This window comes from Phacochoerus africanus, chromosome 13 (genome assembly GCF_016906955.1).
Source record: "Phacochoerus africanus isolate WHEZ1 chromosome 13, ROS_Pafr_v1, whole genome shotgun sequence".
Taxonomy (NCBI): domain Eukaryota; kingdom Metazoa; phylum Chordata; class Mammalia; order Artiodactyla; family Suidae; genus Phacochoerus; species Phacochoerus africanus.
Genome location: NC_062556.1, coordinates 9087922 through 9103349, shown reverse-complemented (window position 1 = coordinate 9103349; position 15428 = coordinate 9087922). Strand labels below are relative to the sequence as shown.

The 15428-nt window shown below is 35.6% G+C and overlaps 1 protein-coding gene across 7 annotated transcripts in view; it reads right to left on the bottom strand.

The window, feature by feature from the left end:
• The window catches only part of PDS5B (PDS5 cohesin associated factor B), a 210141-nt gene that overhangs the window by 119054 nt on the left and 75659 nt on the right, over positions 1-15428 (bottom strand). For all 7 annotated transcript variants that reach the window (XM_047755637.1, XM_047755641.1, XM_047755642.1 and 4 more), the window contains exons 3-7: positions 13166-13369; positions 10275-10361; positions 10072-10169; positions 8789-8915; positions 489-569 (exon numbers count right to left, since the gene is read on the bottom strand). In XM_047755637.1, the coding sequence (XP_047611593.1) occupies positions 489-569; positions 8789-8915; positions 10072-10169; positions 10275-10361; positions 13166-13369 (597 nt within the window). The remainder of the gene's footprint in view (positions 1-488; positions 570-8788; positions 8916-10071; positions 10170-10274; positions 10362-13165; positions 13370-15428) is intronic.

Sequence of the window (15428 nt, the reverse complement as noted above, 5' to 3'; positions counted from 1 at the left end):
GGTAGGTTTAATATGGGATCTACCCCAGGGATAGCAAGATAGGCAACTTTCACTGTTACTGCTATCATTCATGCCTGCCGTCTTTGACTTCTATGTCCTGATGTTAGGTCGGATCTTCTTCCTGTACAAATTAGTTTAATTCCAAAAGAGCTTTTTTGTAAGCAATTTCTCTGAATAATGAAAAGTTCCATATATTTTATCTAATTATATCTAACTCAGTATCCAACAACAGAAAGTGTATCTTGCTAATAACCAAAATAAAAACTGTTTTAGTCCCTAGGCAATGTGAGAAAATGAAATGAACAAAAGAAAATGAGAGCTTAACTTTCAGAAAATATTAAAATAATAATTTCAAATAATAAGGAGAAAGAAAATACACTTAATGATTAAAAAATACAAAATTTTAAAGTGTGTACTTGACGAAATTTTGCTTCTAGTAGTTTTTAAAATTTTGGCTGTTATTTCTGACAACCAATTACAAGACTTACATTGGTAATATATGGTTCAATAGCTTGAGCTGTCCTCTTCAGTAAAGCCTTTGCCAAATCATATGCTTGCTTATTTAAATTCTGAAAAACAAACAGTATCTATATTATACACTCCTCCATATGAAAAATGAAATAATGCTTTTATTCAAAAAGCCACTCTTTAGTAAATGAAAGAGGAAACTGTCTAGGACTCAATTAGAATAAAATGAAATGTGCAAAGCAAATTTTCTCCTAAAGTTAACTGGTTTACAACGGCCATCAGCAAAAAGTCTACAAACAATAAGTGCTGTAGAGGGTGTAGAGAAAAGGGAACCCTAGTACACTGTTGGTGGGAATGTAAATTGGTGCAACCACTGTGAAAAACAGCATGGAGATTCCTCAGAAAACTAAACATAGAACTACCACTTGATCCAGCAATCCCACTCCTGGACATCTATCCAGAGAAAACCACAACTCGCTAAGACACATGTACTTCAGTGTTCATTGCAGGACTATTTTCAATAGCCAAGACATGGAAACAACCCAAATGTCCATCGACAGAGGGGTGGATCAAGAACATGTGGTACATATACACAATGGAGAATTACTCAGCCATTAAAAGAACAAAATACTGGCATCTTTAGCAACACAGATGGACCTAGAAATTATCATGCTGAGTGAAGTCAGACAATGAGACACCAACATCCAATGCTTTCACTGACATGTGGAATCTGAAAAAAGGACAGACTGAACTTTTTTGCAGAACAGACACTGACTCACAGACTTTGAAAAACTTATGGTTTCCAAAGGAGACAGTGCAGGGGGTAGGGGAATGCGCTGGGGTTGTGGGATGGAAATCCTATAAAATTAGATTGTGATGATCATTGTACAACTATAAATGTAATAAATTCGTTGAGTAATTTGAAAAAAGGCGAAGGAAAAGAAAAAAAAAGAAACTAGAAAAATAAAATTAACTGGTTTAGTAAACCATAAGATCTCTTCCAAGCAAAGATAATTACCTTCATATCTCCTTCATAGTATAGGGTGAATAAATGTTTATTAAACAGAAAAGGACATACAAAGTCACTGTAAAGCTAACTGCAAAGTCAGTTCAGCTAAGTACAAATACATGCTATTTCACTCCAAGACCAAAAGAACCAAAACATCTTAAGAGAATGAACTGGGTTCTAGTGTTGATAGAATTGGCGAATCCAAGGTGAACAAAGACAAGAGTTTTGGGGCAGCTATGTGAAAGCAGATTTTCTCAAAGCACATCTCAGAACACAATTTAAATCCAAAGACTTAAGAAACATAGCAGAGTCCATACTATTCAATAGTATTTTCAAAAGCATGAAAAGAAAAAAAAAAAGCACAAGAAAAAAATACCTTAAGGGGAGTTCCCATCATGGCTCCGTGGTTAACGAATCCGACTAGAAACCATGAGGTTGCGGGTTCGATCCCTGCCCTTGCTCAGTGGGTTAAGGAACCAGCGTTGCCGTGAGCTGTGGAGTAGGTTGCAGACGTGGCTCGGATCCCGAGTGGCTGTGGCTGTGGTGTAGGCCGGTGGCTACAGCTCCGATTCGACCCCTAGCCTGGGAACCTCCATATGCCGCGGGAGCGGCCCAAGAAGTGGCAAAAAGACAAAAAAAAACAACAACAACAAAAAAAAACAAAAAAAAACCCTTAAGAAAAAAAGTTTCTAAGAGACTTTGATGATAGAAAGAATTAGTACCAAAGATCTAAAATGGAATCACTATTCCAGTTTAAACATGTTACAGGGAGTTCCTGCTGTGGCTCAGTGGAACCCAACTAGTATTCATGAGGATGTAGGTTCAATCCCTGGTCTCTCTCAGTGGGTTAAGAGGCCAGTGTTGCCATGAGCTGTGGTATAGGATGGCAGTTGCGACTCCGATTTGACCACTGGCCTGGGAACTTCCATGTGCCACAAGTGTGGTCCTAAAAAGAAAAAAAAAAAAAAAATTACAGAGTAGGAAGATTGTATATATCCTGAAATTCACACTCAGCATTTTTTTTTTTGGTCTTTTTTTGCTATTTCTTGGGCTGCTCCCGCGGCACATGGACATTCCCAGGCTAGGGGTTGAATCGGAGCTGCAGTCACCGGCCTACACCAGAACCACAGCAACTCGGGATCTGAGCCGCGTCTGCAACCTACACCACAGCTCACAGCAACGCTGGTTCCTTAACCCACTGAGCAAGGGCAGGGACCGAACCCGCAACCTCATGGTTCCTATTCGGATTCATTAACCACTGCGCCACCACGGGAACTCCATCAGCATATTTTTAGAGTTACCTGCATTGATGCTTTGTGCTATATTATTTCATTCATTTCTAGCTGTTTACCATTTCAATATTAATATGCTACAGCTTTTTTTTTTTTTTTGGTCTTTTTGTCTTTTAGGGCCGCACCTGCGGCATATGGAGGTTCCCAGGCCAGGGGTCGAATTGGAGCTGTAGCCACTGGCCTACGCCACAGCCACAGCAACTCCATATACGAGCCGTGTCTGCAATCTACACCACAGCTCACGGCAGCATCAGATCCTTAACCCACTGAGCGAGGCCAGGGATCGAAAAAACGACCTCATGGATGCTAGTTGGGTTCGCTAATTGCTGAGCCATGACAGGAACTCCTGCTATAGCTTTTTAACTCATTCCCCTATTCATAAGATATTCAATTGTCTTGTACATGCCTCCGTGCACATATACAAAATGATTTTCAGTAAATACTATCTCTGCCATTTTTCAAATGAGCTGTTTTGCCTTATCTGCAGTTTCTCTATCAATTCTATACACTAAACATTTGTCCATTATGTGCATAACATATATTAGCCTATATTTTTTTACAATGTTTATGTTGTCTTACAGCATATAAATTTTAATTTTAATATAATCTATCAATCTTTTCCTATTTGGCTTGTGCTCTCTAGATATTTCTTAAATTCTTTTCTACATTGAGATTAAGACATTGTTTTATATTTTCAAATGAAATTCTAAAGATTTGCTTTTCAGGAGTTCCTTCTGTGGCACGGTGGGTTAAGGACCCAGTGTTGTCACTGCAGCACTGCTGTGGTGTAGGGTGATTCTTAGCCCAGGAACCTCCAAATGTCATGTATGTGGCCCCCCAAAAAGATTTGCTTTTCAGATTTAGATCTTTATTCTGCCTGTAATTTATGTTTATGCATGAAGTGAATTAAATTCTTTATTACTTCCGTATGTCCTTTTGTCTATCCTTGCCTGATTACAAAGGGACATATGAAACACTGTCTTAATACCAGGTAAGATAAGTCCTCACTTTCTTATTCTTCTTCAAAAATCAATTTGTCAAATTATACACCCACGCAGTTTCTATTTTGACTGGATTATCTCTTAGTATGTAGGGGACTGACTCCATGATGATACTGAGTTTCCCCATCCCACAAACATTACAAATAATGCAACATATTTAAGACTTCTTTTATACCTTTCTGTAAATTACAGTGATGTTCAACATAAGGTCATATACATTGTTATTACATTTCTAGGTAGCTCACGTCTTTGTTAAAGCTACAAATTAAAATCTTTTGAAATTAGACTAGCAGACATTCACACACTGATCTATCTAGCAACTTTGCAGAATTTTCTTATTTGTTCTAGAAACGAATCTGTACAATGTTTTGCGTTTTTCCTGCACGGGCAGTCGTAACATCTAAAAATAATTTCAGTTTTCTTTCTCTTTTCTAATCCTTTTATATTTTATATTTTATTTGTCTTATTCTATTCTACTAACTTTTATTCCAGTTATTTTATTCCACTAAGGCCTCTAGTTAATGCTGATGAGAAATAGCATACTTGCCTTTTTCCTGCATAGAAGTGACATCTTTTAAGGTTCCTAACTTGAAAGAGAATGCTTCATCATTTCACCATAAGTGCAGCAGCATACATAACTGTATTAGTATAAGGAAGTTCCTTTCTCTTGCAAATACTGAGTTTCTATCACAAATTATATAGAATTTTATCAAACAGCCTTTTTATACATCTACTTTTTAATTTTACTGTGAATTTCCACAAATCCTGGTCTACTGCTAACGTTTTCTAATGTTAATCCATTTTTGTAATCCTAATATAAAGCCAATTTGCTCACTATCATTCTGTATACTGTCTATGCTTATTTTATATGGGACTTACATGACTATATTTTAAATTAAATTAGCCTGTAATTCTTCTTTCTTGCCTTTGATTTTGTCTAGCTTCTCTATGAAGATTATACTCTGCTCATAATGAAAAATGTGGAGCACGCATTCCTTTTCTATAATCTGTAAAAGTCTGCTGATTATCAGCATTATTTGCCACTTAAATGATTTTTTAAAAATCTCCTGGTGATGAGTTTGAGTTCTGCTGCTGTTGCTACTATTACCACAACTGTTATGTGGAAGGAAGGGTTTTTGTTTTATGGATATAGTTTTGTTTTTTTTGTTTTAGTCACACCCATGGCATGTGGAAGTTCCAGGGCCATGAAATGAACCTGCACCAAAGCAGTAACCACAGCCACTGCAGTGACAATGTTGGATCCTTAACCTGCTGAGCTGCCAGGGAACTCCTGGATGTAGTTTTTAAAACCAATTAAATTTCCTTTAATGGTTAGAGGTTATTCAAGATTTTGAGAAAAAAAATTTTTTCTAGGAATTTGCTTCCTCTAATTCCAAATATATTAGCATGAAATATTATCAATAGACTTGTCTATTGATCTTTTTAATATCTGATGTTCCTCATTTCCTCATTTCACTCTAAAAGTGTATATGGATACCATCTCCCTTTTTCTGATTCAACCTGCCAAGAGTATGCCAATTTAATGTACTTTTTCTGAAATGTCACTTTCTATTTCATTGATTTCTGTTCTTAATTATTTACTTCCTTGTACAGTTTTGGTTTGGGTTTTTTTTTTTTTTTTTTTTTTGGCACCCACAGCATGTAGAAGTTCCAGAGCCAAGGACTGAATCTGCTGGAACTGCTGAGCCACCAAGGAATTCCACAGTTTGTCTATTTTGATGATATTTTTATTACTTCTTGAACTTAACATTTAAATAAAATAAGATTTAAAAAAACATTAGGGGAGTTCCCGTCATGGCGCAGTGGTTAACGAATCCGACTAGGAACCATGTGGTTGCGGGTTCGATCCCTGCCCTTGCTCAGTGGGTTAATGATCCGGTGTTGCCATGAGCTGTGGTGTAGGTTGCAGACAGGGCTCGGATCCCGCGTTGCTGTGGCTCTGGAGTAGGCTGGCAGCTACAACTCTGATTAGACCCCTAGCCTGGGAACGTCCATATGCCACGGGAGTAGCCCAAAGAAATAGCAAAAATACAAAAACAAAACAAAACAAAACAAAAACAAAAACAAACAAAAACATTAGGTTGAATCCCACAATTTTAATATGATCATTTAAATTATCATTTCTGAAAATTTTATAATTGCCACTACGATTTATTCTTTTAACAATTACAAGTGATAATCTGGTTAATTTTGTGGGGATTTTGGTTTTTGTTTTTTGTCTACACCCATAGTGTACAGAAGTTTTGGAGCCAGGAATCAAACTCGTGGCACAGCAACATCCTGATCCACTGCAGTGACAATGCCAGATCCTTAACCTGCTGTGCCACAGGGACCTCTCAAATATTGCATTTTAAAATCCTCAATAGTTTTACAAACTGTTGGTCTTTTTGACTTATAATCACTGGAAACTGTACTAAAAAGGTCCACCAAATTGTGAGTTTATTTTTCCTTATAATTCTTTCAATGTATGCTTTATGTATTTTGAGCATATGTACATACAAGTTTAGATATCTTCCTAAGAACTAAAACAAACTCACCATTGTATAAATCCTTTTCATTATACTCAGTAGAGACTACAGCATCTAAATTTAACACAATCTACTTCAGTTTTCTTTTAGTTAGTATGTGCCTGGCAAATCTTTTTTCCAACCTTTTTTTTTCCTTTTCAAGACCACACCTGTAGCACATGTAAGTTCCTGGGCTAAGGGATGATTCGGAGCTGCAGCTGCCAGCCTATGACACAGGCACAGCAACAGCAGATCTGAGCCCCATTTGAGACCTATGCTACAGCAACGATGGATCTTTAACCCCCCGAGCAAGGCCAGGGAATGAACCTGCATTCTCAGAGATACTGTCAGGTTCTTAACCTGCTGAGCCACAATGGGAACTCCTTTTTTCCATTCTTTTTTAATTTCAACCTTTTTGTAACAGTATTGTTGTTATCTCCATTAACAATGACCAGATGGAATATTTTTTATCTAACTGATAATCTGCCTATAGTGGCAAATTTAGGCCATTTACATTTATTGTAATTCTTCACTGCACTGTAAATCTTCACATTTTAATGTGAATACTTCATTTAAAATTCAAAGTAAATGAGCAGCTCTACACTTCTGATCATCACCAGGATCACATCACTCATTAACTCCATGAAGCTATTCGATCTTACACGTTATTTTTATCCAGTGGTTTAGGGCCACTGTGTTAATTCCCCTTTAATTAATCATTATAATTATTATTGTTACTGTTGTTGTCATAGGTATCAGTTTTTACTTAGAGTATTTCTTTGTTCACCACTATTTCTTATACTTCACTTTTTTAAGTTGAATTTTCGTTACGCTAAGGTACTCAAATAGTAGTAGTTCTTTCAGGAAGGATCTACTGACAAGCTGAATATTTAATGTCTAAATTTCACTGAAATTGGAGAGTAACTGCGTGTGTGTGTGTGTGTGTGTGTGTGTGTGTGTGTGTGTGTACATACCGTTATTTTATCTTAACACTTTGGAAATGTAGATCTTTTATCTTCTGGCATCTATCACTGCCATCAGTTAAATGTTTATTCCTTGGTAAGAGCTGTATCAGCAATCAGTTTAATGTTCATTTCTTGGTAAGGGCTATGCCTTTTCCCTCTGGATTCTTTACAAATTATTTCTGTTTCTGACATTCTACAATCTCCCTAGGATGTGCCTGGTCTGAGATTTATTTTTATTTACTCTGTTTATGACACTTTTGTTTACCTAACTCATAAATGTATCAATTCTAGAATATTTTAAGCAAGTACTCATTTGAACATCATTTCTTCTTCATTCTTACTAGGTGTTCTGAAATTACTGTTAAAAATATTGGACCTTTACATTCTATCTTCAATGTGTTAGAATATTTTATGTTTCCCTTAACTCTATTTCATTTTATCAGTATAATTTCTTCAAATCCAGTTCTCTAAATGTCTTTTATGACCCAAGAAAGATTTTAATTTCAATGATCATTTCTCATTTCTACTTTTCTTCCTAACCATATCTTCTCCTTTCATAGGTAAAGCGATCGTGCTTTTTAACGCTTATGCTTATAGGGATTAAACACATTAAAAGTTCAGTTCTCATATGGCTCTGTGGGTTAAGGATCTGGTGTCACCACTGTGGCTCTGGTTACAGTTACGGTGCAGGTGTGATACCTGAACTTTCATATGCCATGGGTGTGGCCAAAAAATGTAATACTTAATCCTTTTAAGGGTATTTACTGTTTTTAATTAATAATTATACTATGTGAGGTTTTAGGGAGTGTCTGATTTTCAGCATTGATGGGCTATTTTAAAAGTTTGGATATTTTGGACTATGAGTTCATTTTAAGCATTAATTCTGTGTACACTGTGTAGTTATAAACTTGGATTAACTTGCCAGAAAGGTCTGTATTGTGCAGGATCTTTATACTAATGAATCACAGAACCATAGTTCCAACTGCTTATTAGTTGGACTATTAGTTGTTTTCGAAAAACAAAACCCACAAATATACTTCTTGATTACTATTACCCAGGCAGGAAACACTGTCAACAACATACGCTTTTCTCCAAACTAGTAGAGAGTTGCCTTTTCATTTCATCCCTCTCCTCCATCTACACTATCACTGTCTTTTACCTAATTGGTAAAAGGCCCTAATTGGTTCTGTATCTCCCAACATGTAAACTTATACAATAGCATCAAAGCCTACTCTTTGAAACATAATCCTATACAAAACTCATTGTTTTGTATAGGATTATACGTTACAGATTAAACATTACAGATGTTTTATCACATGTACTAAATCTGTTATCTCTTCTTTTAATCAGTGACTATATGTATCATGTTTTATTAAACACAATTAATATTCACTAACATTAATCAATAAAACAGTCCCCAAAACTAATGTCAAAGCAGGATAAATTATATTTTAAACATAAGCACAAATTCTAGACCCTAATATTAACAGGCTTTAGATATATGTCAGTATATATTACTACGTACCTTATGGGCAGGTACCAGATTTACCAAAACTGTATCCAAAAGCTCCTGAGATACTGTATCCCCTTCACAAATAATAGAACTCATGAGGTCCACCATGTGCATATGAACTTTCTGATTGTGGCCATTACTGAAATTCAAAACAGGTATTTCATTTAAAGTAACCTGAAATTTATAGGATTTAATCATAACATGGAACAGTACACTCTATTCTAAAATGATAATAAGGCATATATTAAATCAAATGCTATATATCATTTACAACTTCCCTCTCCCTCAAATCTTTTTTTTTGGGGGGGGGCTTTTTAGGGCTTCACTCATGACATAGGGAAATTCCCACAGTAGGGGTCAAATCAGAGCTACAGCTGCTGGCCTACACCACAGCCATAGCAACCCAGGATCGGAGCTGTGTCTGCAACCTACACCACAGCTCATGGCAACACCAGATCCTTAACCCACTAAGCAAGGCCAGGGATCAAACCCACAACCTCATGGTTCCTAGTTGGATTCGTTTCTGCTGCGCCACAATGGGAACTCCCTGCCTCAAATATATTCTTAAACTACATTTCCTGGATTACTTTTTCCTAATTTTAACCAGTCTCACAATCAAAAGTAATTAAGTCAAATGCAACTTCAGTTTTACCTTAAGTTTGGAAAATCAAACTGCTTTGCTGAGCTTAATTCTGGTATACAATTTTACAGAAGACACAAAAAAACTCAACTATTCCCATGATTTAAGGAGTCGGTAACATGTGATTTAAATTAGTCCAAAAGATTTTTTGTTTGTTTGTTTTTTAGGGCTGCAATATAACATATAGAGGTTCCCAGGCTAGGGATCGAATAGGAGCTATAGCTGCTGGCCTATACCACAGCCACAGCAATGCAGTATCCAAGCCGTGTCTGCAACCTACACCACAACTCACAGAATACCGTATCCTTAACCCACTGAGCAAGGCCAGGGATAGAAGCTGCATCCTCATGGTTGCTATTCAGATTCGTCCTCATGGATGCTAGTCAGATTTGTTAACCACTGAGCCAGGACAGGAACTCCCAAAAGATACTTTTATGTTGACTAGAGACTGCCTTATGCCACTCTTATATTATTCTTCACACACACACAAAAACTTCTATTCATTCTCAAAATATCTATAAAAACCATGTTAATGAGTTCTGAATTTAAAACTCTCAGCTTTCCAATATTCATAACAAACAGTTTATGCAGATTCAATTTGTAAGCTAAAAATTCTATTTAAAAAAAGGTTACAGTCTTAGTAAAATAAACTTACTTTATAACTGAAAATAATGTTCTGTATAACTGGGTAAAAATTTCGTTGCTATCTTCCAACTCAAAGCATATGTTATATGACTTGACCCAAGCAATGTTCTAAAAACAGGAAATAAAAAAGGAAAAAGGTAAACATTTCAATGAATATATACAAGCACAAAAACTAGTATAAAATGTCACCTCGAGATATAATATATTGCTTACCTCAAGTAAATAAAAATACCTATTGAATTGTGGGCTCTTTGTATCTTCTAGTCCCTTCAACTGCCTTGTTATAAACATAAATATATCCTTAAAAAAAAGAGAGATAAAGCATTGTTTAGATCGTAAATGCTAAATGAAAACACCCACTAAATTCCTAATGATAATTCAGCACTCATGTGTATGTATCATGATAAATTTTAAAGAACTAGGAAAAAAACTTATATTTGGCTGGAATTCATAAATGTGCATCATCACGAAAACACCAAATATCCAACTACCCTTCAAAGGAATACAGTAAATCATATACTATGATCTTAAATAAAAACATCCTACAGTAAAAAAAGAAAAAAAAAAGAATACAACTGGAAACGGAGTAAACTAAAAGTTATGCTGTTGTTAGAATAAAAAGGTTGCGGTGACTGAGAGTTGATCTGATCAGGTTTGCTGGAACAGTACTATATATGGTAATTATAAAGCAGGAACACAGTTTAGGAAACTAAAATTCCAAAATAAAACCACCAAGTAAAAAGACAATAGATTGCAGAAGCTTAGAAATTTTAAAAAGACCCTTAGAAGTTAACTTGTCAAGTCTCCTAATCATTAAAATTAGCTGTTTTTCCCTATCATTCCTCAGTGGAAAGGTGATGAACAAAGGGTCACAATGTTCTACTAATACTACTGAAGACAAAGACAAACACAAACTTGATACTAACCAAAACAGAGTGAAAACTATTCTTTAAGTATTTAGAAACACCCTCATATAATTTTAAGTACTACCCCCAATAAACAAAAAAAGTGGCATTTAAAATAGGACCCCCCAAAAAAGACCAGAAAAAAAAGATAATTAATGTTTCAGCTAGAATCTAAAAAAGACTCTTAATTTAATCACAGCTCTTCAATATTCTCAAAAAATTGTCCTATTATAAATAGAAGAGATTTGTAACTATTCTTTTGAGAGGACTTTTCATTACTCTAAAGTCTTCAGATAGGTCATTGATAATGCAAACTGAGAAATCCACAAGAGATAAAGAAGAAATCACATAGCATCAGCCTCAAGTTAGACTCCACTTCTCATGAGAATACCAAGACATCTAGTGAAGAAGAGCCACAGCCCACAGTCAACCAAGTACAGTTACTCCTTAAACTAATGAAATACCTCAAATTTGAGGTTCACAATGAGAAATCAAGATACACATCTGGGTACACAATTCCACAGACCAGCTACTATTACTACTTTAAGTCTCTGACCATTCATAAAGCTTACAATTCAATCCTACTTTTAAATGATACATATTGTCCCCTACCTCCCCCAACCTGGGGTATATAAAATAAGCATGTCCAAACAAGTTTGGGCATTCCATACTAAAATGCTGGCTAAATTGATCAAATGAGCACTTTTCCCACTCCAGTTTTCATGAGGCAACTCCTGAGTTGAAGAACCAAAACCAAGTCTGGGTTGTTTCCCACCAAGGTAACAGTTTCTGGCACATGCTAACATTAGTATTTGTTAAATGAACCTAAAATTGCCATTTTTTTTCATACTGGGTATTAATAATCTTCCTACAGACTCATTCCTGACAGTGACCACAATTACCTTTTATTACTGTTTTCTAATTTTCTTCTGCCTTATTCAGTATCTTTTTGCACAGCTTTACTTATTTTCACACTTTCTGCCCATTAAATTATTCATACTATTCTCCTTTTCTCACATTTAAAAAATTACTTCATTTGCACTCCTTTACTGTCATAACCAAAGTAGTGTGTGTGTTTTCCACCTTTCACTAAAGTTCTGTTCACAGTATTTTTGTCAAAAACAATTCATAGCACATACTCCACTAAATGAATTAGGATCATATATTATAAATTCAAGTGTATACTAGGTACTGTCTTTTATTTTATTTTATTTTTTGGTCTTTTTTTGTCTTTTTTGTTGTTGCTATTTTTTGGGCCGCTCCCGCGGCATATGGAGGTTCCCAGGCTAGGGGTCGAATCGGAGCTGTAGCCACCGGCCTACGCCAGAGCCACAGCAACGCGGGATCCGAGCCGCGTGTGCAACCTACACCACAGCTCACGGCAACGCCGGATCATTAACCCACTGAGCAAGGGCAGGGGCCGAACCCACAACCTCATGGTTCCTAGTCGGATTCGTTAACCACTGCGCCACGACGGGAACTCCAGGTACTGTCTTTTAAATAATGAACATGGTCTTCAATATGTTTTTTTTTTTTTTTGTACCCATGGCATGTGGAAATTCCCAGACCAGGGATAAAACCAGAGCCCACAGCAGTGATAACATCAAATCATTAATTGCTAGGCCACCAGGGGACTTTTTCAATATGGGTATTTATTTATTTGTTTATTTATTTATCTTTGCTTTTTAGGACCATACCTGCAGCATACGGAAGTTCCCAGGCTAGGGGCTGAACCGGAGATGCAGCCACTGGGCCTACATCTCCAGATATAGGAGCCACATCTGTGACCTACACCACAGCTCATGGCAACTGGATCCTTAACCCTCTGACTGAGGCCAGGGATGGAACCCGTATCCTCATGGATACTAGTCGGGTTCGTTTCTGGTGAGCTACAACAGGAACTCCCCATGGATTTTTAAAAAGGAAAATGCTCCCCAAGTGATACTGAAATAGTGTTTGCTAATGATGACTTAATGTAAAAACTACAGAATACCCTGTGCCAATTTACTCCTTATTCTGAAGATCAGAAAGCATTTTTACAAAATTTTTAAGTACTAATGGGGGGCAGGGAATTCTACAGAAAACCACAGTTTAACAGGAGATTGCTGTCAAAGAAAATGTAAAAAAAAAATGATCTACATATGTTAATTCCCATTTTAGTTAGAAAGAGAGAGTATCAATCTTTTAATCGATACTTGCCTTTAGTTTATCAGGGGATGTGTAAGGAGCCTCAGGAGCATAAATCCTGAAAATATCAGCAAGGCAGCAAGCTACCAGTAAGCGAACATCTTTATCAGGATGCTTGAGGAAAAAATCTGAAGCAAGATGTAAAGCTAGGTTTAAATAAAGCTCCTTTTCTTCTTCAGAGTCCTGGTCCATATCCATGAAAGTTTTCACAACCATCTATATAAAAATAAAATAACCAAATAATGAAAACCTCCACATAAAACTATATTCATTTGAAATAAAAGCCATATTCATTACAAAGGTTAACTTCCAATTAATACAAGTTCATGTTTCCCCTGCAAATATCTGACAGAACAAGGTCCTTCTAAACTGGGGAGTAAATATAACTTTTCTTTAAAAGATTAAATAAAATACTTGTCATTTACCCATCATACCTGTTAATTAGATTTTTAAACTTTGAAAGTAGCCGTACATATTACTTCTAGTCTCATTTGTACAACACTGAGCTTAAGCAAACATTTACATAAAAGAAGTGGGATGGAAACAAGAATGGTGAAAAATTACATAGTTTGAATTCTGTGAAGCGCTTTCTCTAATTTCAGTATCAGTAGTCACAGCCTCAGTCCTGCTTCTATTTCACATAAGACTTAACAAAACTGCCTAACTTCACAGGAAAATTTAAATACAACTCTAATGCAAAGGTGACTATCTGATATCCACTAGGTGGTGCTAACAAATACTAATCAACAAGCAGGGATGGCCAACTAGTCTATGACTTGGTCCTTGAGACGTAGTGCATAGATGACCACTCTGCCACAGATTTAGAGTTCTGAATAATGAACTGTCCAATGTGCTTCTAAATTCTCAGAGCAGCTGTGGCTAAGAGTGTTCCTCACAGAGCAGACTCTCAGTTCATTACACAAGAGGCCAGGACTACTAGTGGCCCAATCCTTCCAGCCTGACACTACAATTAACTTAAGGGAATAATGTGCAGGGCCATTCACCTAACTTTTTGATTTTATTACTTTTAAGATATAAAAGTAATAAAACTTTTAAGATATACCTGATGGCCTAGGTATATTATTTAAAAAAAAAAAAAGAGCTATCTCTATATATATAGAAGGAACTATTCTCTTCCCTGAAATCTCTTCACAAGTGAGAGACTGAATATATTTTGAGTATATTCTGAATAAAATTAAAAACTCTACAAATTACATAAATAAGAACACCTTCCAAATTAACAAATTTTTATAATTTATAAAACTTATACCTATACTTGTACATATCAAAAATTACCATCATCCCAACATTAAATTATTTCTATATTTCTCCTATGGAGGTTGCTTAAAATAGTGGGAAGAATAAATTAGAAAAAAAATGAAGTTTTTGACTTCTGGGCGTACATTACTGCTGGGCATAAATAATGAAAGTATACAAGCACTAAATGTGAGCACCATGGAAGTCATTCCACCAAAACCAACAACAAAGTTTACTCAAGGGCGAAATAAAAGAAATCCCTCAGTACAACCCAAAGAGCGTCAGAAAAACTCAGGAATAACTCATATATGAGTCCTCTAAATTACAAAAGATGTCTGAGATACCTAGGGGAAAAAAATGCATTGTACCATGATTAAAACTGTGAAAACTTTCAAAAGATATCTGAAAAAATAGCATCCCTAAAAGACATTAAATGCTAATATCTTATATGTATAATTTCTTAGGAAACAATAAGGCTATCACTGCTGACATATAAAGTCACCTAAGGAAATTAATGTATTCGTTTCTCTAAAAACTTAATAGGTCAAGAAAATGTAGATACATAGAAATGAAAAATATCATATATAGAAAGTTTGTAATGTCATTTTTAATAAAATATACACAAATTCCCAAATAGATAAAATATGCACAAACTGGTAAATTTAATCTGCTTCAATGTCTTTTGCTTTGAATAATAAACACCTTATATCTGACATTCTAATACTTTATGCATAAGGATATAACACTGAGACTTTATATGAAACTTATAATAGTGTTAGGATCTTTTTATTCTAATAAAAATAAGCCATGCAGCAATAAAATAGTACTTTAAGGCTCCTGGGCCTTCAATGACTAATTAAGGCAAGTTTTCTAGACTTGAAATACAAGTAAATACTAAGACAACAAGCAATATAAATGTCTACGTGGATTTAACATAGAAGGGAAAAATGCTCAAAAATAAAGAACATCTGAACTAACTAATAATTAATTTAACAATCTACTTGGGAGTTCCCTCTGT